The sequence below is a fragment of the Oncorhynchus masou genome, chromosome 10 (assembly GCF_036934945.1).
Source record: "Oncorhynchus masou masou isolate Uvic2021 chromosome 10, UVic_Omas_1.1, whole genome shotgun sequence".
Taxonomy (NCBI): Eukaryota; Metazoa; Chordata; class Actinopteri; order Salmoniformes; family Salmonidae; genus Oncorhynchus; species Oncorhynchus masou.
In genome coordinates this window covers 420,998-444,113 of record NC_088221.1, presented here as the reverse complement: position 1 = coordinate 444,113, position 23,116 = coordinate 420,998, and the positions used below count along the sequence as shown (strand labels likewise).

Genomic DNA, 23,116 nt, shown 5'->3' with positions numbered 1-23,116 from the left:
TGAAACATGGTGGAGCCCCAAAATTGCCCTTGCTAGAAGCATGTCAGACATAAGGAAGTGAATGGCTGCAAACTTTCAACTTTTAAACTCGGACAAAACAGAGATGCTTGTTCTAGGTCCCAAGAAACAAAGAGATCTTCTGTTGAATCTGACAATTAATCTTAATGGTTGTACAGTCGTCTCAAATAAAACTGTGAAGGACCTCGGCGTTACTCTGGACCCTAATCTCTCTTTTGTAGAACATATCAAGACCATTTTAAGGACAGCTTTTTTCCATCTACGTAACATTGCAAAAATCAGAAACTTTGTCAAAAAATGATGCAGAAAAATTAATCCATGCTTTTGTTACTTCTAGGTTAGACTACTGCAATGCTCTACTTTCCGGCTACCCAGATAAAGCACTAAATAAACTTCAGTTAGTGCTAAATACGGCTGCTAGAATCCTGACTAGATCCAAAAGATTTGATCAGTGCCAGTGCTAGCCTCCCTACACTGGCTTCCTGTCAAGGCAAGGGCTGATTTCAAGGTTTTACTGACAACCTACAAAGCGTTACATGGGCTTGATCCTACCTATCTCTCTGATTTGGTCCTGCCGTACATACCGACACGTACGCTACGGTCACAAGACGCAGGCCTCCTAATTGTCCCTAGAATTTCTAAGCAAACAGTTGGAGGCAGGGCTTTCTCCTATCGAGCTCCATTTTTAATGGAATGGTCTGTCTACCCATGTAAGAGACGCAAACTCGGTCTCAACCTTTAAGTCTTTACTGAAGACTCATCTCTTCAGTGGGTCATATGATTGAGTGTAGTCTGGCCCAGGAGTGGGAACGTGAACGGAAAGGCTCTGGAGCAACGAACCGCCCTTGCTGTCTCTGCCTGGCCGGTTCCCCTCTTTCCACTGGGATTCTCTGCCTCTAACCCTATTACAGGGGCTGAGTCACTGGCTTACTGGGGCTCTTTCATACCGTCCCTAGGAGGGGTGCGTCACTTGAGTGGGTTGAGTCACTGATGTGGTCTTCCTGTCTGGGTTGGCGCCCCCCCTTGGGTTGTGCCGTGGCGGAGATCTTTGTGGGCTATACTCGGCCTTATCTCAGGATGGTAAGTTGGTGGTTGAAGATATCCCTCTAGTGGTGTGGGGGCTGTGCTTTGGCAAAGTGGGTGGGGTTATATCCTGCCTGTCTGGCCCTGTCCGGGGGTGTCCTCGGATGGAGCTACGGTGTCTCCTGACCCCTCATCTCAGGGCTAGGGTCAGTTTGTTATATCTGGAGTACTTCTCCTGTCCTATTCGGTGTCCTGTGTGAATTTAAGTGTGCTCTCTCTAATTCTCTTTCTCTCTCTCGGAGGACCTGAGCCCTAGGACCATGCCTCAGGACTACCTGACATGATGACTCCTTACTGTCCCCAGTCCACCTGGCCGTGCTGCTGCTCCAGTTTCAACTGTTCTGCCTTATTATTGGACCATGCTGGTCACTTATGAACATCTTGGCCATGTTCTGTTATAATCTCCACCCGGCACAGCCAGAAGAGGACTGGCCACCCCACATAGCCTGGTTCCTCTCTATGTTTCTTCCAAGGTTTTGGCCTTTCTAGGGAGTTTTTCCTAGCCACCGTGCTTCTACACCTGCATTGCTTGCTGTTTGGGGTTTTAGGCTGGGTTTCTGTACAGCACTTTGAGATATCAGCTGATGTATGATGGGCTATATAAATACATTTGATTTGATTTGATACTAAAGTGTTAAATAAGGCGTATTGAGCAGGGATAGAGGCTCTACAGTGAAATAAGGCAATAATTACTAACCGAAACAGCAATGGACAAGGCATATTGATGTGGCATGCGTAGCCGAGTGATGATAGGAGTCCAGTGAGTGGCTTTAGGCATCTGGCGGGCCAGGGCTAGCAAGCTAGCAGAAGGGCCTTTGAGGGACGTTATGACGGAATAAAGTGTGTTGTGGCCCCCTTGTGCTGTTACGTCGGCAGACGGATCAGCAGGGCTCCATGTGGTAAACCAGGCCAATTGGCAAAATAGGTATAGTGGCCAAAGAATTTGTTTGATGTCACCCTGGACAGCTAGCGGGCCGTGGCTAGCAGGCTAGCGGATGGGCATTCAGGGGAAGTCGCAACGGAGGAGCCAGTTGAGAGACACCCTCGGGCGAATCACGTTAGGAGTCCAGTCGTGATGGGTCGGTGGGGGTCCAGGCCAGTTGGCAAAATATGTATTGAAGCCCAAGGAGTGGCTGATGGACCTCTACGGCTAGCCGGGAGATGGGCCTAGCAAGGCTAGCTCCAGGCTAATTGGTTCTTGCTTCGGGACAGAGACGTTAGCCAGGATTGGCCACATGGATAGCAGCTAGCTAGCTGAGATGATCCAGGTCAAAAAAACGAGCTAGTAGCTAGTTAGCTGGCTAGCTTCTGTTGGGCGTTCCGGTTCAGAGGACGGATCAGCAGGGCTCTGTGTGGTAAACCAGGCTAATTGGCAAAATAGGCATAGTGGCCAAATAATTTGTTTGATGGGCCTCTTAAGCTAACAGTCCGATGTGCTCTGGACAGCTAGCGGGCCACGGCTAGCAGGCTAACGGATGGGCATTCAGAGGACGTCGTGACGGAGGAGCCCGTTGAGAGTCCCCTCGGGCAGAATTACGTCAGTAGTCCGGTCCAATTGGCAAAATAGATATTGTAGCCCAAGGAGCGGCTGATGGGCCTCTTCAGCCATCTGGGAGATGGGCCTAGCAGATGAGCCTAGCAATAGTTAACTGACTACAAGCTAGCTTTTGATGGGGGTTCTTAAATATATAAAATAGAGGATCAGTACCACATTGGGTGAGGTGGGTTGCAGGAGAGTATGTTCAGTCTGTAGATGGAAGGTGATATTAAAATATATACGAGGTATATACGGAAAAAACAAGGCAAAACGGTATTTACACGGGACAGGATGGAACAAGACAAAACACACCTCCGACTGCTGCGCCACACATTTCCTTCAGTGGTAGTATATATACACCCCAATTTGGGTGGAGTATCCTCCTCCTCTCTAAACATTACATCTTTAGTGCTAGGCAGGAAGTTAAGTGATACAGGCAATAAACTGTTCCTTCTCCCTTAATGTGACCTTACTTGACCTCTACCCCCTTCCTCACTAAACCCAATCTCTCCACACTTATCAGTTCCTGCCATGTGTGATTGCCTTTCCTTCACTCAATACATTCCAAGCTTAATTGCCTCCACCATATACATTCCTCCTACAGATAACCATTAACAACTGGTGTAGACCCTAGACTATAGCACTCAATATTTCAATAAGATACCTGATAATTAACAATATTCCAAGTTTAGGAGTCAGAACCCAGAATCCATCACTACCGACCATAGCCACATAACTACTGAACCACAACCGCACAACTTTTGACCACATTTAGTGACCACAACCACACAACTCCTGACCTCAACCACACAACTGCTTACCAAATCTAGTGACCACAACTACACAACTATTGACAACAACCACACAACTGCTTACCAAATCTAGTGACCACAACGACACAACTATTAACAACCACCACACAACTTCTGACCATAACTACTGACCACAACCACACAGCTGCTGACCACATCTAGTGACCTCAATCACGCAACCACATCCAGTGACCTCAATCACTAAATGTCTGACCACAACCACACAAAGATGTACACAGAGAGCTAACATTAATAATCTGCATGTCAATCTCTCCTGGCTTAAAGTGGAGGAGAGATTGACTTCCTCACTACTTGTATTTGTGGGAGGTAGTGACATGTTGAATGCACCGAGCTGGCACACAGCTAGGACCCCCATGCATACCCCACAAGACATGCCACCAGAAGTCTCTTCACAGTCCCCAAGTCCATAACAGACTATGGGAGGCACACAGTACTACATAGAGCCATGACGACATGGAACTCTATTCCACATCAGATAACTGATGCAAGCAGTAGAGTCAGATTTTAAAAAACAGATAAAAATACACCTTATGGAACAGCAGGGACTGTGAAGCAACAAACATAGGCACCGATACATGCATATACACAGACACATTGATTTTGTATCGTAGATGTGGTTGTGGTGGAGTAGGGGCCTGAGGGCACACAGTGTGTTGTGAAACCTGTGAATGTATTGTAATGTAAATAAAATGTCTAACTGCCTTAATTTTTCTGGACCCCAGGTTGAGTACATAGTAAATGAATGACCACAACTGCTGACCACAACACAATTACTGACCGCAACCACACAACTACTGACCACAACCACACGACTACTGACCACAACCACACGACTACTGACCAAGCACACGTGTGACCAGAACCACAACTATTGACCACAACCACACAACTACTGACCACACGCACACACACACTGACAACAACCACACAACTTCTGACCACAACCACACAACTTCGGACCACCTCTAGTGACCATAACCCACAACTATTGACCAACCACACAATGTGTGACCAGAACCACACAACTACTGACCACACACACACAACTACCACGCAACTTCTGACCACAACCGATGACCACATCTAGTGACCACAACCACACAACTATTGACCAACCACACAATGTGTGACCAGAACCACACAATGTCTGACCAGAACCACACAACTACTGACCACACACACACACACAACTACTGACCGCGGAGCAAAAGTATTGTATATATGTGGTAGTGTTGGAGTAGGGGCCTGAGGGCACACAGTGTGTTGTGAAACCTGTGAATGTATTGTAATGTTTTTAAAATTGTATAACTGCCTTAATTTCGCTGGACAAACAGGAAGAGTAGCTGCTGCTTTGGCAGCAGCTAATGGGGATCCATAATAAATAAATAAAACTAATGGCCACACAACCTCTGACCACATCCAGTGACCACAACTATACAATATCTGACCACAACCACACAACTGCTGACCACAACACAAATACTGACCGCAACCACACATCTAGACAGTAACCACAACTACTGACCACAACCACACAACTAGACAGTAACCACACAACTCCTGACCACTCAACTGCTAACCACAACCACACAATATATTGACCACATCGAGTTACCACAACCACACAATATCTGACCACAACCACACAACTTCTGACCAGAACCACACAACTTCGGACCACATCTAGTGACCACACCCACACAATATCTGACCACAACCACACAACTTCTGACCACAACACAACTACTGACAACAACCACACAACTAGACTGTAAACCGCACAATGACTGACAACAACCACACGACCTCTGACCACATATAGTGACCACAACCACACAACTTCTGAGCACAACTGACCACAACAACTGACCGCAACCACACTAGACCATAACCACACAACCTCTGACCACAACGACACAACTGCTGACCACATCTAGTGACCAACCACACAACTACTGACCAAAGTTAACATTTATTTGTGGGGCTTGCGCATCAAAGGCCCCAGCTTTAATCGTCAACATACTTATTATTGTGAACAAAATGTGAGAGAAATAAAGGTTTTTGTGCAAATGGAACATTTCTGGGCTCTTTTATTGCAGCTCACTTTTACATGTTGTGTTTATATTTTTGTTCGGTGTAAAAAGCATAACCACAACATTTACCTTCATTTGCTTCCTCTGCAAACGCCATCATGACTGGGTGGTTGTTGCTGAGGATCATTGGTAACAATTGATAATTAAAAAGACTAACAGGCTAATTAAATCGATGCATGGCGGTTGTTGGCTGTGTCCTTACACAGCTCCATGGTTAGTGCCGGCAATACGAGGGCATCGCCTACAGTACTATTGTACACTATTATAATTCTATTTACACTAATCTTCCAACATTAGCATGGGTAATGAATCAAAACACTACTTTTGATTAATCAGTATATTTTGAGTGTAAACTGTTTAAAAAAAAATGATTCATACATTCTTTCCTAACCCTAAAATGTCCCTCAATCTACAAGATCAGAATATTTTTAAAACTACCAGTTGGTGTTGAAATGGAGAGGAATATGCATATATTTAGACAGACTTCTTTCATTGATCCCTATTTTATGAACCGGTCTCGAAACACATACTGAATTTTAGATATGTTTCATATTAGGTGACAGTAGTACAGTCACCTTTTATTGTTGCCCAACAGGAACTGAATGGTGACTAATGCATAGAGTCAGTTTAATTTAAAAGTATGAAAGAGGTTTCTGGACACTTCCAAAGGTACAAATCCCCTAAGCTCCCACTATTGGTGAGAGGTTGGAATGTTTTGCTGTAACCTCTAACCTCACTATTCTGATTCATTCATGATTTTTCTTCATCATGGCATTATCAGGATTCATTTAGTAGTGTTCCAAAACATGTTACTACTCAGAAAGAAATTACTCCAATCATCATTCACCATTCAGTTATTATTGGGCAAAACTTAACCAAAAACACAACCAAAACACACTACCAATGCATTCAACGAGTTTCTAGAGTTACAAGCTTGATGTGGTTAGTCATTGCATACAAGGTATATGGGATCAAATACTAAACTTTGGTCTACAGATATTAATTAAAATATGGTCTGTACTGTCACCTCAAATGAAACATTTGATCTCAAAGTGCAGGAGTATTTAAACATTTTATATTTTACCTTTATTTTGCTAGGCAAGTCATTTAAGAACAAATTCTTAATTACAATGACGGCCTGCCGGGGAACAGTGGGTTAACTGCCTTGTTCAGGGGCAGAATGACAGATTTTTACCTTCTCAGATCAGGGATCTGATCCAGCAACCTTTCAGTTACTGGCCCAGCGCTCTAATGACTAAGCTACCTGCCGCCCCAAAGTATAGATCCAAAAAAAAAAAAAAATCTTGACTTTCCAAATACATATGGTGTTGACTTGTATCAGCAGGATACAATTATTTCGTTACTTGCATTGGTGTGGTAAAACCAAGTGACATAAACACAACTGTCCTCTTAAATGTACCTTGCGAAACAGAGAACCTGGTTTATTTCCATTCAAATCCATTCACCACAGATATTTCAAGTAATAAGCTTTTATAACAACAGCCGTTTGTTTTTTCTCAGACCCCCATGTCCCCCCTGCCTCCTACTGATGGAAAAGCATCACGGATATTCACAATTGTTTTTATTATTTGGTTCTGAAGACTGGCCCTCCAACACGTTGAGTTACCGCACATTTACAATCGAATGGTAGCCTACAGCATAGTCACCTTCTGAGTCGTTAAAAGAAAACACAGAAAAAAGGGTTTGTACCGCAGTGTCATTTTTCTGATTGTGGAGCAGAAAAAAGTGTTCACATCAATCAACCTTCATACACCGCAGACGCTGGGCTCCTCATCATTTTCAGAAAACAGAAGTGATCTGACATTTTGAGTTGGAGGAATACGACTGTTTATCGCCGTATAAAAATGTACAGTGGCTTTTATCGACATACATTCCATAGGATAAACTGCTGCAAGATAGGAGGCACACCCAGTATTGCACTTCATTAAAAGTTCTGGCTCAAAACATAAACCAGAATATCAAACACAATTGAAGTTTAGAGCAGCAACTTCAGAAAACATCATTATATACAGGATTAGATCAATTGCACACTATTTTCCTCCAAAACATATTCTTAAGTCTTTTTCACCACCTTCTTGTCTGTCAACCCACAATGCACTCGACAGTGGAGAGAATAATGTACAGGATTACAAAAAAAATCTGTTTACAGACAACAATATTTTCAATTCATTGTTAGGAAGTTGGAAATACAACCCGTCTCATATTTTGTCATTGTATATATCCGCTCTGGATAAGAGCGTCTGCCAAATGACTTAAATGTAAATGTAAATATCCCATGTTCATCCTAATTGCCTTAAGCAAAAAAAAACAATATTCAATACATTGTTACACTTCAGTGATCGGGAGGTGTGCAACTTCTATGGAAGGCAAGGGGTCACAACGGCCACATGCAAACAGGTCACAAGTTTAATTATTATATATTAGAGTTTCCTCTGGAATGCACATAGAGCCTCAACTCTCTGTGTGTTTTGTAGTAGCCTCAAAGACTCTGGTCAACTTCTATGGAAGCCAAGGGGTCACAACGGCCACATGCAAACAGGTCACAAGTTTAGTTATTATATATTAGAGATTCCTCTGGAATGCACATAGAGCCTCAACTCTCTGTGTGTTTTGTAGTAGCCTCAAAGACTTTGGCTGGTAGGTCGAAGAGCACAACTTGGGACTCTTAGGTACGGTAGAAAGCCTGATCCAGTGTCCAGGGCCATCTGACAACATGAAAGCCAACACGAGGAGATACTTGACAGGCTGGGCTCAGGCTGCAGCCAACATCCTGCAGTCCCAGTAGGAGGAGTGTTCGGTACGTGTCTCTCAGTTTTCAGACCTGGGTATTTTTTAGAAGCTATGGGCATTCCTGCACACTCCACAGCCCAGGGCAAACTCCTCGCCGGTGGGTGGGTGAACCACATGTAAGGGGCAATCTGTCCCCTCCAACTGCTTGCCTTTTGGACCTGGGGATGCAAGGAGAACAAATGAGGAGTTTGGCTTGATTCTACCTAAGTCATGCATTGATGTCAATGGGAGACAAATTGAAAATTTTCCCGTTTGAGACTACAGTTGACAGTTTGTCATGATTTGTGATTTGATAAAATAGTTTGTCATTCCATTCATTGTATTTGAAGAACCTCTGTTGGTTCCCAGTCACTGATATAGATGTGGAGGCCAGAGGTCTGATTCTGGCCAATCAATGATATTGACTGATCAATCAAGTGCCAACAGGGTCAAATCAGCAGACGATGTTGCGGCCCTCAATGACTTGAGCTAAGCACTGAGCTGCACCTCTGAACTACAGTATGTCAAAGAGCATCGAACAACATCAGCTTGGAATTAAGATGACATCACTATTTTAACAGACCTTCGAAACACACAGATCCCTTGGTCTGAATGATTCAAATGGATCATTTTTATTTCCCATAGGGAGCCACCAAATCATCCCCTGTCACCAACTGGCTCATTCATCCCTTCTCTTTTCCATTCTAACTCTTCCCCGGGTTGCTGTTGTAAACCAGTGGTTTTCAAACTTCTTTGTGAACCTTATTTTTGCTCTGCCTGAAGAACCGGGTCAGCTTAACCCCAGGTTAAGAACAAGAAATCAACTTTCCTGGTTGAAGAAAATAACTGGTAAATAAATAACAGTGGATAAATAGGGGATTGTTCCGGTTGCATGCCTGGTGCTTCAACTGCTGCGGCAAGGAAAAACTTTCCCCGTACCGAGTGAAGTGGAACACATTTGTCAATGGCCTGATATGCTCCTTAAAGGAGCCAAGGGCATAAAGGTATACTACACTCAAAAGCAAAGCCCCTTTAGCAATGTTTACATAGTGTTTTACACATTTCATACAGTATTGTAGTATATGAATACCTCTCACAAATACAAGTAGTGATGAAGTCAATCTCCCCTCCACTTTGAGCCAGGAGAGATGCATATTATTAATCTTAGCTCTCTGTTTACATCCAAGGGCCAGCCGTGCTGCCCTGTTATGAGCCAATTGCAATTTTCACTTTTTGTGGCACCTGACCACACGACTGAACAGTAGTCTAGTGACAAATGTAGGGTCTGTAGGACTTGCCTTGTTGATAGTGTTGTTAAGGTAGAGCAGCTTTATTAACGACAGACTTATCTCCATTTTAGCTACCTCTGTATCAATATGTTTTGACCATGACAGTTTTACAATCCAGGGTTACTCCAAGCAGTTCAATTTCCACATTATTCATTACAAGACTTAGCTGAGGTTTAGGATATAGTGAATGATTTGTTCCAAATACAATGCTTTCTGTTTTAGAAATATTTGCCAGTGGCATGTTGTTAGCAAAGATTTTAAAAAGTAAGGGGCCTAGACAGCTGCCATTGGGAATTCCTGATTCTACCTGCGTTATGTTGGAGGCTTCCATTAAAAATCACCCTCTGTGTTCTGATAGAGAGGTATCTCTCTATCCACAGTAATGCAGGGGATGTGAAGCCATAACAATTAAGTTTTTCCAGCAGCAGATTATCATCCGTAATGTCAAAAGCCACACTGAAGTCTAACAAAACAGCCCCCAAATCTTTTTATCATCAATTTCTCTCAGCCAATCAGTCATTTGTGTAAGTGCTGTGCTAGTTGAATGTCCTTCCCTATAAGCATATTGAAATGCTGTTGTCAATTTGTTTACTGTGAAATAGCATTGTATCTGGTCAAACACTATTTTTTCCAGAAGTTTACCAAGGCTTGGTAACAGGCTGATTGGTTGGCTATTTGAGCCAGTAAAGGGAGCTTTACTATTCTTGGGTAGCGGAATGACTTTTGCTTCCCTCCAGGCCTGAGGGCACACACTCTCTAGTAAGCTTAAGTTGAAGATATGGCAAATAGAAGTGGCAATATCATCCACTATTTTCCATCCAAGTTGTCAGACCCCGGGGGCTTGTCATTGTTGATAGACAATTATTTAACCTCTTCCACAGTCACTTTACGGAATTCAAAATTACAATTCTTGTCTTTCATAATTTCATCAGTTATACTTGGATGCGTAGTGTCAGCGTTTGTTGCTGTCATGTCTAAGTTTGCTAATCTTGCCAATGAAAAAAAATATTTAAGTAGTTGGCAATATGAGTGGGTTATGTGATGAATGAGCCATCTGATTTAATGAATGTTTGCCCTTTTCCCCAAAATGACATTTAAGGTGCTCCCAAGTGTTTTACTATCAGTCTTTGTCATTTATCATTGTTTCATTAGGTAGTTTCTTCTTTTTATTCAGTTTAGTCACCAGATTTCTCAATTTGCAGTACGTTTGCCAATCGGTTGTGCAGCCAGACTTATTTGCCATTCCTTTTGCCTCATCCTTCTCAACCAGTTTGTACAGACATTTTCTTACTGGGTGCCCTTTAGTAACTGGAATAAGCAATTTCATAAATGTGTCGAGTGCAGCTTCTGGCTCCTCCTCATTACACACCACGGACCAACAAATGTTATTTACATCATCAACATATGAATTACTACAAAACTTATTGTATGACTTCTTATACACTATATTAGGTCCAGCCTTTGGAACTTTGGTTTTCCTAGATATGGCTATTATATTGTAATGCAGGGGTGTCCATCCCTGTTCCTGGAGAGCTACCTTCCTGTATATTTTAACTCCAACCCTGTTCCCGGAGAGCTACTTTCCTGTATGTTTTAACTCCAACCCTGTTCCTGGAGAGATACCGTCCTGTATGTTTTAACTCCCACCCTGTATGGTTTAACTCCAACTTTGTTCCTGGAGAGCTACCTCCCTGTATGTTTTAACTCCCACCCTGTTCCTGGAGAGCTCCCTCCCTGTATGTTTTAACTCCAACCCTGTTCCTGGAGAGCTACCTCCCTGTATGTTTTAACTCCAACCCTGTTCCTGGAGAGCTACCTCCCTGTATGTTTTAACTCCAACCCCAGTTGTAACTAACCAGTTTATCAACCAGCTAATTCTTAGAATCAGGTAGATTAGTGTTGGAGCGAAAACCTACAGGACCGTAGCTCTCCATGAACAGGGTTGGAGCCCTGTTGTAATGTATATGGAAATTTAAAGCACATTGTTGCAGCATTAGTAAAGATGTGATCAATACATGTTGATGATTTCATTCCTGTGCTGTTTGTAACCACCCTGGTAGGTTTACTGGTAACCTGATCCAGGATGCAGGCATTGGTTACAGTTTGAAGCTTTTTCTTGAGTGGGAAGCTTGATGATAGCCAGCCAATATTTAAAAATCACCCAGAAAATATACTTCTCTATTGACATCACATATATTATCAAGCATTTAATACGTTATCCAGATACTGACTGCACTTATTGGTCTATAGCAGCTTCCCACAATAATGGGCTTTAGGTGAGGCAGATGAACCTGCAGCCATATTACTTCAACAGTATTTAACATGAGATCCTCTCTAAGCTTCACAGGAATGTGGTTCTGAATCAAAATGGCAACACCCCCACCTTTGGCATTTCTGTCTTTTCTGTAGATGTTACAACCTTGTATTGCTACCACTGTATCAAAGGTATACCGTATAAATCTGGTTCATAGACACATGATTACTGCATACAATATCTGTAGGATCAGCAGAGGCATTCAGGGCAGTTATAGGAACATTTAATGACATTATGATGTCATTAAAACCCACATGGACTACGATATAATCGATTTCCATGTCCTGATGTAGTACATTCGGGAGCAGCTTAGCAATGTAATTTTCTCAAACTCTGGGATAGGACATTGTTTTTGCACCAGAAATGGTTACTTACATTGTGTCTACCAACGCCCTTGGTATAATGTACATTTTCTAAAGCATTATGATGACTCAGCAACACAATGGTAGGCATTAACTGAGCTGGGCTTGGGTCATTGATAAGTTATTGTCTCAACGCAGCCTCATAACGCGGTGTAAGGATCCAGGAATCCAAATGATTTGGGTGGATCTCATCCTCCTTATGAAACGCGTTTTGTTTCCAAAAGGTATCGAAATTGTCAATAAAAGTTACATCCACTGAGCTGCAATAATCACGTAGCCAGTTGTGAAGACAAAGAATCCTGCTATAGCGTTCAAATGTCACGATTCAGAGAGGACACAGGGCCAGATATGTTGGGTCTTGTATTAGTCAGTCAGTCAACCAGGTTCAACTGTTCAGAGCTGCTCTTCATAATGTCATTAAAACCCACATGGACTACGTTATAATCAATTTCCATGTCATGATGTAGTACATTCGGGAGCAGCTTGGCAATGTAATTCTCTCAAATTCTGGGATAGGACATTGTTTTGGAACCAGAAATGGTCAACATTTCTTTCCGTGGAGCTGCCCAAAATCATGCTTGGCTGGAAAGACGAGGAAATCCACCCACTGCCACGCTTTATAGGATTAGGAGAACCCTTTATGGACGGGTGAGAGGCTGGATAACTTGAGCCCGTTTCTCCCAGTACCTAACCCTCCGACAGATGGAGAAGCCTCGCTCGATCCAGAGCAGGGACAGAAAATTGCCGACGCCGACTATGAAAACCTATTTTCGCTTTGTTATTATGGGTTATTGTGTGTACATTGATGAGGAAAATGTTTTATTTAATCAATTTTAGAATAAGGCTGCAACGTAACAAATTGTGGGGTCCAAATACTTTTCGAATGGTCCGTACATATAATGTATTTGACATTGCTGGACTGAGGTCGCTGGTTCGAATCCCCAAGCCGGTAAGGTGGAAAAATCTGCCATTCTCCCCTTGAGCAAGGCAGTTAATAGCAACCGCTCCCCTAGGAGCCGATGATGTGGACTTCCATTAAGGCAGCCCTCCGCACCTCTCTGATTCAGAGGGGCTGGGTGTCCGAGCGGTCTGTCTGAACTCGGGACACCCATGCATACCCCACAAGTCATGCCACCAGAGGTCTCTTCACAGTCTCCAAGTCCACAACAGACTATGGGAGGTGAACAGTACTACATAGAGCCATGACTACATGGAACTCTATTCCACATCAAGTAACTGATGCAAGCAGTAAAATCAGATTTAAATAACAGATAAAATACACCTTATGGAACAGCGGGGACTGGGAAGCAAACACAGGCACAGACCCACACACACACAATATTTTGTACTTTTGTACTGTAGATGTGTGATTGTGGTGGAGTAGGGGTCTGAGTTTCACACAGTGTGTTGTGAAATCTATGCATGTATTGTTTTTAAATTGTATAAACTGCCTGTCAGCAGTCAAGTTTTCAAGATGGAGCACTTTCAGTACAAAGCAAAAACTGCCATGGTTATGCATTATGCACAGTACGTCTGTACCTGCAGGACAGTGAGGCAGCTCCTCCTTGGGCACACTGGTCATCCTCTGGAAGTCATCGTGGCAGGCGTTACAGAAGTGAGTGGTGCCGAAGCAGAAGAACACAGCCACCGAGCAGCAGTACCGGCATTTGTACTCCAGAAAGTCTGTCCCGTGCTTGGAACACATCTGCAGATGGAACATGGATATGTTATACTACATTGGGAAAGGATGATCAATAGAAACAGGATGCAATCGGAAAGTATGCAGAACCCTTGACTTTTTCCACATTTTGTTACGTCAAAGCCTTATTCTAAAATAGATTCAATCGTTTTTTCCGTCATCAATCTACACGGAAAACCCCATAATGACAAAACGAAAACTAAAATATCAGATTTACAGTGCATTCGCAAAGTATTTATACCCCTCAACTTTACACATTTTGTTACGTTACAGCTTTATTCTAAAATGGATTAAATAAAAACATTTTTCTTTATAAATCTACACACTATACACCATAATGACAAAGCGACCACAGGTTTTTAGACATTTTTGCAAATTTATAAAAAATTAAGAACTGAAATACCTTTTTTTGCCACTGTATGTAAATAAGGTATGTGAACCCTTTGGAATTATTTGGATCTCTAAATAATTTGGTCATAAAATTCACAACAGACAAACACAGTCTGCTTATACTAATAAAACACAAATTATTGTATTTTTATTGTCTATATTGAATACATCATTCAAACATTCACAGTGTAGGTTGGGAAAAGTATGTGAATCCCTAGGCTAATGACTTCTCCATAAGCTAATTGGAGTCAGGAGTCAGCTAACCTGGAGTCCAATCAATGAGACGAGATTGGAGATGTTGGTGTGAGCTGCCCTTTAAAATAAAAAACTCACAAAATTTGAGTTTGCTATTCACAAGAAGCATTGCCTTAAGTGAACCATGCCTCAAACAGAAGTTCTCAGAAGACACAAGATTAAGAATTGTTGACTTGCATAAAGCTGGAAAGGGTTACAAAGTATCTCTAAAAATCAGTCCACGGTAAAACAAAATGTCTCTAAAATGTAGAAAGTTCAGCGCTGTTGCTACTCTCCCTAGGAGTGGCCATCCGGCAAAGATGACTGCAAGAGCACAGCACAGAATGCTCAATGAGGTTAAGAAGAATCCTAGAGTGTCAGCTAAAGACTTACAGAAATCTCTGGAACATGTTGACGAGTCTATGATATGTAAAACACTAAAAAAAAGGTGTTCATGGGAGGACACCACAGAAGAAGCCACTGCTGTCCAAAAACAACATGGCTGCACATCTGAAGTTCGCAAAAAAGCACCTGGATGTTCCACAGCGTTACTGGTAAAATATGTGGGCAGATGAAAATAAAGTTGAGTTGTTTGCAAGGAACACACAACACTATGTGTGTAGAAAAAAGGCACAGCACACCAACATCAAATCCTCATCGTAACTGTAAAGTATGGTGGATAGAGCATCGTGGTTTGGGTCTGCTTTGCTGCCTCAGTGCCCGGACAGCTTATCATTTGATGGAAAAATGAATTCCCAAGTTTATCAAGACATTTTGCAGGATAATGTATTGCTATCTGTCCGCTAATTGAAGCTCAACAGAAGTTGGGTGATGCAACAGGACAGTAGTTCCCAAACTTTGTATTAGAGGTCGACCGATTAATTGGAATGGCCGATTAATTAGGGCCGATTTCAAGTTTTCATGGAAATCGGTATTTTTGGACACGATTAAATTTGTAATTTTTTTTTTTACACCTTTATTTAAAGGTGTAACAGCATTGCGCTATTTATTTAACTAGGCAAGTCAGTTAAGAACACATTCTTATTTTCAATGACGGCCGAGGAAACGGTGGGTTAATTGCCAAGTTCAGAGGCAGAACGACAGATTTTCACCTTGTCAGCTCCGGGGAACCAATCTTGTAACCTTACAATTAACTAGTCCTTGTGCACCCCACAAGGAGACCGCCTGTTACACGAATGCAGTAAGCCAAGGTAAGTTGCCAGCTTGCATTAAACTTATCTTATAAAAAACAATCAATCATAATCACTAGTTAACTACACATGGTTGATGATATTACTAGATATTATCTAGCGTGTCCTGCGTTGCTGGAGCGGTGACTGAGCGGTGGTAGGCAGAAGCAGGCGCGTAAACATTCATTCAAACAACACTTTAGTGCATTTTGCCAGCAGCTCTTCGTTGTGCGTCAAGTATTGCGCTGTCTATGACTTCAAACCTATCAACTCCCGAGATGAGGCTGGTGTGACTGGAGTGAAATGGCTGGCTAGTTAGCGCGCGCTAATAGTGTTTCAAACTTCACTCGCGCTGAGCCTGTGGTTGTTCCCCTTGCTCTGCATGGGTAACGCTGCTTCGAGAGTGGCTGTTGCCGTTGTGTTGCTGGTTCGAGCCCAGGGAGGAGCGAGGAGAGGGACGGAAGCTATACTGTTACACTGACAATACTAAAGTGCCTATAAGTACATCCAATAGTCAAAGGTTTATGAAATACAAATGGTATAGAGAGAAATAGTCCTATAATTGCTATAATATCTATAACTTACCTGGGAATATTGAAGACTCATGTTAAAAGGAACCACCAGATTTAATATATTCTCATGTTCTGAGCAAGGAATTTAAAGTTAGCTTTTTACATGGCACATATTGCACTTTTACTTTCTTCTCCAACACTTTGTTTTTGCATTATTTAAACCAAATTGAACATGTTTCATTATTTATTTGAGGCTAAATTGATTTTATTAAGTTAAAATAAAAGTGTTCATTCAGTATTGTTGTAATTGTCATTATTAAAAATAAATAAATACATAAAAAATAAATAATAATATATTTTTTTAAATCGTCCAATTAATCGGTATCAGCTTTTTTTTGGGGTCCTTCCTATAAATCGGTATCGGTGTTGAAAAAACAATAGGGTCGACCTCTAGTTAGGGGAAAAACCAAAACGTGCACCATCTGGGTTCCTAGAGGAATCAGTTTGGAAAACACTGCCCTAAGGCCATCTCTGGACCTTTCCCTCGACCCACCTGTGCCCTGGACACATCTGAGCATGCTCCACAGATCAACTCGCTGGGGTCGTAGTCGTCTCCCTGTCCTGCCTCCGCGTCACAGCGCGCCTCTCCCCCAAAGTACGCCTGCAACAGAGGAAGGAAGGGAAGGGGTCAGGGGATAAGCCTCCCAAATAAGTAAATTAGAGACAAGTGAAACTGACTGGCAGACATCTGTGAAAGATATCACTTCCAAAACATTCCATGTAGGAAAATGTAGCCTGCTGCACCTGTGTTCCCAAAGGTATAGCTCACTATTGAAGTTTTTGTTATTTTTTAAATTCACACGACAACACTCTTGCTAAATCGACAATAAGTTTAATCTTAAAAAATCCCTATAAGGAAAACATAATTTCTATGGTCCCGCTTTAAACGACGTGCAGCTTATAAATAATAAAGCCTTCATAAACACTACATAAATGTGTAACAAATCATACTTTATAAAGTCTTTATAAATGTGGCATAACTGTGACATATCCACCAATGTCAAATATGACATAACCCGAGTGAAGCAGCGGTCCAAGGCAATGCATCGGAGTTCTTGAGGCTTCACTACAAACTTGGGTTCGGTCCTAGGCTCTGTCGCAGCCGGCCGCGACCCGGAGACCTATGAGGCAGTGCACAATTGGCCCAACGTCATCTGGTTTAGGGGAGGGTTTGGCCGGCCGGGATGTCCTTGTCCCATCGCGCTCTAGCGACTCCTGTGGTGGGCCGGGAGCATACACTCTAACACGGTCGCCAGTTATAAAGTGTTTCCTCCGACACATTGGTGAGGCTGGCTTCTGGGTTAAGTGAGCAGTGTGTCAAGAAGCAGTGCAGCTTGGCAGGGTCGTGTTTCTGAGGACGCATGGCTCTCGACCTTTTTGCAGCGATGGGACAAGACTAACTACCAATTGGATATCATGAAATTGGGGAGAAAAAGGAGTATAAAGTAAAACAAAAGTTCCCTCCGCAAAGGGGAGGAGGGAACTGGAGTGGGGGTTGACACCTCACACCCTGTCGTAAATTAAAGTAGAAGAAGACTCTCTCCCTCCCTCTTCAAATGCGCTGAGCAATGTGCCTTTGTTTTGCAGACAGTCTTCCCACCGAAACTCTAACACGTTCTAACGCCAATACTGGAATAATATTTCTAACATAAGAACATGGGGAATGGTCAGAGAGTATGTATAGAAAACTAATGTCAAAATGGTTTTTATTTTGTGTTCTCATTAAAAAGGTTATTAAGGAAATACTGCAACTTGAAAAGTATTTACACTACAGGTATGAAGTCTTCATCCTTAACGTTGTATATGAAATATGAAAAATGACTGAAGTATTTTTGTGAAGATAGGAATGTGATTTTAGGAGGTACAGTGGAGCAAAAAAGTATTTAGTCCGCCACCAATTGTGCAAGTTCTCCCACTTAAAAAGATGAGGCCTGTAATTTTCATCATAGGTACACTTCAATTATGACAGACAAAATGAGAAATAAAATCCAGAAAATCAGATTGTAGGATTTTTAATTAATTTATTTGCAAATGATGGTGGAAAATAAGTATGAAATGTGGTTAGAACTTTGAACCTCAACACGAGGTGAAGAAAATCAACTCACCCCCCAGACTATATCAGAAAGACGGCGGTGGTCGAATCCTGATTACCAAACGAGGGGGAAAAGTTCCCCTCTCAGACAATCACTGGTACAGTTAATTAGCTGTCGTGAGTCAAATATCTAGAAAAGCAAACTCTTCAAACCATCCTACCACTCTTGCCAAATCACCGTATTACGCTACTCTCATCAACCCACTGGGAACCATCGACACGGCAGGCTAGCCTATCTTCACAGAAGCTGCTTCAGGAGCGAATGGAACAGAGTGAACTCTGAAGTTCTGTTCAGGACTATACGACACGACAGACAAAGACATTCACACGTAAATACATTCATGATTTCCTATTCCAAATGGGCGGCGGTTCATGTGCAAAATATTTGATTACTGTGAGAATAGTTTCAAAAATGTATTGACGATAAGTCTATTGCCAACGCAACAATATACATTGTAAACAATTATAAAGAATAACAAATATAAAATGGTAGTAAATAGTAATACTACAAAATGAAAAAATTATAAAATACTAATAGTAGAAATGTAATAAATATAAAAAGCTAAACATGGAAAATGAAACTCATAACTAAATAACTGCTATCTTCATTATTACATCAGTGCTACAACTACCATCATCATTACTACTACTACAACCATCATTAAACTGCTATCATTACCATACTACCCATACCACTACTATATGGAATGATAATCACAACAACAATAATATTAATAGTAATATCAATAATAATAAGTAGGTTACTGTTTACTATGCATATGTTATTATTCAGTGTCCCTCAGGCTATGGCAGGCAAATACATATTTGGCTTCAAGAGGAGCCATTGCTCCTTCGCCAATGAGTATTTTTAGTTTTAAAATTTAGAATAAATGCGGTCATTTCTGTGAATAATGAATATCTTGGTAAGGAATATTTCTCACAGTAAAGGAGAAAGTGCATCTCTCTCTAACTCCCCTGTCGTGCCGTGACCACATACACGCTCCTCTTTGGGTAGCCATGTCTTTTTATGTCTGCCGGTTTCTATTGCCAATTGGTGGTCACTCAGCCTGTACTTGGTAAGGATCTGTCTCTGCTTCATATCTCTGACAGAGTATAGATAATGAGCCAATTCATATTCTCTGTTTAGGACCAGATGGCAATTCAGTCGGTTTTGGGATTTTGTTTCGTTTTTTCAACGTTGTAAATAAACTCAGCAAAAAAAGAAATGTCCTCTCACGGCCAACTGCGTTTATTTTCAGCAAACTTAACATGTGTAAATATTTGTATGAACACCAAAAGACAAACTGAACAAGTTCCACAGACATGTGACAAACATAAATGGAATAATGTGTCCCTGAACAAAAGGGGGAGGGTCAAAATCAAAATTAACAGTCAGTATCTGGTGTGGCCACCAGCTGCATTAGGTACTGCAGTGCATCTCTTCCTCATGGAGTGAACCCGATTTGCCAGTTCTTGCTGTGAGATGCTACCCCACTCTTCCACCAAGGCATCTGCAAGTTCCCAGACATTTCTGGGGTGAATGGCCCTAGCCCTTACCCTACATTCCAACAGGTCCCAGACGTGCTCAATGGGAATGAGATCCGGGCTCTTCGCTGGCCATGACAGAACACTGACATTCCTGTCTTGCAGGAAATCATGCACAGAATGAGCAGTATGGCTGGTGGCATTGTCATGCTGGAGGGTCATGCCAGGATGAGCCTGCAGGAAGGGTACCACATGAGGGAGGAGGATGTCTTCCCTGTAACGCACAGCGTTGAGATTGCCTGCAATGACAACAATCGCAGTCCGATGATGCTGTGACACACCGCCCCAGACCATGACCGGCCCTCTACCTCCAAATCGATCCCGCCCCAGAGTCCAGGCCTTGGGTGTAATGCTTATTCCTTCGACGACAACCACGAATCAGCCATCACCCCTGCTGAAACAAAACCATGACTCGTCAGTGAAGAGCACTTTTTGCCAGTCCTGTCTGTACCAGAGACGGTGGGTTTGTGCCCATAGGTGACGTTGTTGCCGGTGATGTCTGGTGTGGACCTTGCTTACAAGCCCTCAGTCCAGCCTCTCTCAGCCTATTGTGGACAGTCTGAGCACTGATGGAGGGATTGTGCATTGGTGTAACTCGAGCAGTTGTTGTTGCTATCCTGTACCTGTCCATCAGGTGTGATGTTCAGATGTACTAATCCTGTGCAGGTGTTGTTACACGTGATCTGCCACCGCAAGGACGATCAGCTGTCCATCCTGTCTCCCTGTAGCGCTGTCTTAGGCATCTCACAGTACGGACATTGCAATTTATTGCCCTGGCCACATCTGCAGTCCTCATGCCTCATTGCAGCATGCCTAAGGCACGTTCACACAGATGAGCAGGGTCCCTGGGCGTCTTTGTTTAGTTGTTTTTCAGAGTCAGTAGAAAGGCCTCTTTCGTGTCCTAAGTTTTCATAACTGTGACCTTAATTGCCTATCGTTTGTAAGCTGTTAGTGTCTTAACGACCGTTCCACAGGTGCATGTTAATTAATTGTTTATGGTTCATTGAACAAGCATGGGAAACAGTGTTTAAACCCTTTACAATGTTATTTGGATTTTTACAAATTATCTTTGAAAGACAGGGTCCTGAAAAAGGGATGTCCTTTTTTGCTAAGTTTATAAGTCCTTTGATGGTTCATGATTTTGTTTATTAGAATTCTTTCTTTTGAAGCAGTACTGGTGTCTGCTTGTTTGGTTTGGTTCAACACCAGCTCACTGAGAAAGCTCGTTTCTGGGCTCAGCTCTTAGGTTTGAAGTGCTTTAAATTGCAGACTTGAATTTAAATGTTGCCAAATGTTTTTGGATCTTTTCTGTATGTCCATTACCACTGGAAAGCGGCCCTAATTCTACCCAACATGGATTAGTTGGTGTATTTCTCTGGACTTGTTGAATTTTCCGACAGAATTCTGCAGGCAGAGCTTCAATTGGATGTTTGTCCCACATTTTAAAGTCCAATTTATTGAGTGGCCCCCAAACCTCACTTCTGTAAAGACCTATTGGTAGGACTACACTATCAAATATTTTGGTCCAAATTCTAATTGCGATGTTTATTTTTAACAATTTCATTTTTATTGTATACAATGCTCCGCGGGCTTTTTCTTTGAGTGTATTCACTGCCATATTAAAGTTTCCTGATGCAGATATGGTCAGACCAAGGTATGAGTCATTTTTAGTGTGTTCAATTATGGTGTTGTTCAAGGTGAATTTATATTTGTGCTTCTGACATCTGTTTTTTTAGGGGATTTACTGACAGGGCCCAATTATGGCAATATTTCTCTAGAATATTAAGGTTCTGTTGAAGACCTTCTTTGGTTGGTGATAGAAGAACCAAATCATCAGCATATAGCAGGTATTTTACCTCTGTGTCAAATAGTGTGAGTCCTGGTGCTGGAGAATGGTCCAACATGTCTGCTAATTCATTTATATAAATGTTGAAAAGGTTTGGACTCAAACTGCAGCCTTGTTCCACACCTCAACGTTGTGAAAATAATTATGTTCTTTGGTTTTTGATTTTTATTGCACACTTGTTTTCTGTGTACATACATTTTATTAAAATCATACACCTTACCACCAAGCCCACTTTAGAAACTGTTGTAGAATAGCCCTTCGTGCCAAATAGAATCAAATGCTTTTTTTAAATCGATAAAGCAAGCAAAGATTTGCCCTCTTTTTTTGTTGGTGGACGTGTTGATTAATTACTGTGTGTAAGGTGTATATATGGTCAGTAGTGAGATGATGTTTATTAATTAGTGTGTGTAAGGTGTATATATGGTCAGTAGTGAGATGATGTTTATTAATTAGTGTGTGTAAGGTGTAAATATGGTCAGTAGTGCGATGGTTGGGGAGAAAGCCAATTTGACATTTTCTTATTACATTTTTTTTCTTGAAGGTTTGAATTCAAAATGCTACAGAAAACCTTTCCCAAGTTGCTGTCTACACAAATTCCCCTGTAATTGTTGGGTCGGAGTTGTCTCCACTTCTGTGGATAGGGGAGATGAGCCCCTGGTTCCAGACATCAGGAAAGCAGACAGAAGTTAATACCATGTTGAACCATTTAACGCAGCATTTTGCAACTGAGGTATGCTGTTTTTCAGCATTTCATTTCTGATGTTATCTAGACCACAAGATTTCTTTGATTTTATAGATTTGAGCTTTTCATTTAGTTCCTGTTGGGTTATTGGGTAATCTAATGGATTTTGGTTGATTTTAATAACTGATTCAAGGATGTTACATGTTTTGTGAATTTCTAATTGGTTCTGTTGTAAGTCTTTTTGAGGGAGGTTTTTGTATAGATTATCAAAATAAGTTTTCCAAATTCCTTCATCTTGTATCGCTAATTCGTGCGGCTTTGTCGTGCTTAAATTGTTCCACATGTCCCAGAACTGATTTTGGTCAATTGCGTTTTCAATTTCATCAAGTGTCTTACTGGTATAATTCAATTTATTATGTTTCAGTGTATGTTTATACTGTTTCAGAGTTTCGAAGTATTCATAGCCTAGCTCTGGGTTGTTTTGCTGCTTATGTTTTTCATTTGACATTTGTCTTAGGTGTTTTCTAATTATTTTACATTCGTTGTC

General features: G+C 41.8%; 1 protein-coding gene across 11 annotated transcripts in view; it reads right to left on the bottom strand.

Annotated features, from left to right (window-relative positions):
- Window positions 1-6,981: 6,981 nt before the first annotated feature.
- Window positions 6,982-23,116, bottom strand: part of mycbp2 (MYC binding protein 2) — a 301,049-nt gene continuing 284,914 nt past the window's right edge. For all 11 annotated transcript variants that reach the window (XM_064975618.1, XM_064975623.1, XM_064975614.1 and 8 more), the window contains 3 exons: window positions 16,898-17,005; window positions 13,859-14,024; window positions 6,982-8,533 (listed from right to left, as the gene is read on the bottom strand). In XM_064975618.1, coding sequence (XP_064831690.1) covers window positions 8,418-8,533; window positions 13,859-14,024; window positions 16,898-17,005 — 390 coding nt within the window. In that variant the 3' untranslated portion in view covers window positions 6,982-8,417. The remainder of the gene's footprint in view (window positions 8,534-13,858; window positions 14,025-16,897; window positions 17,006-23,116) is intronic.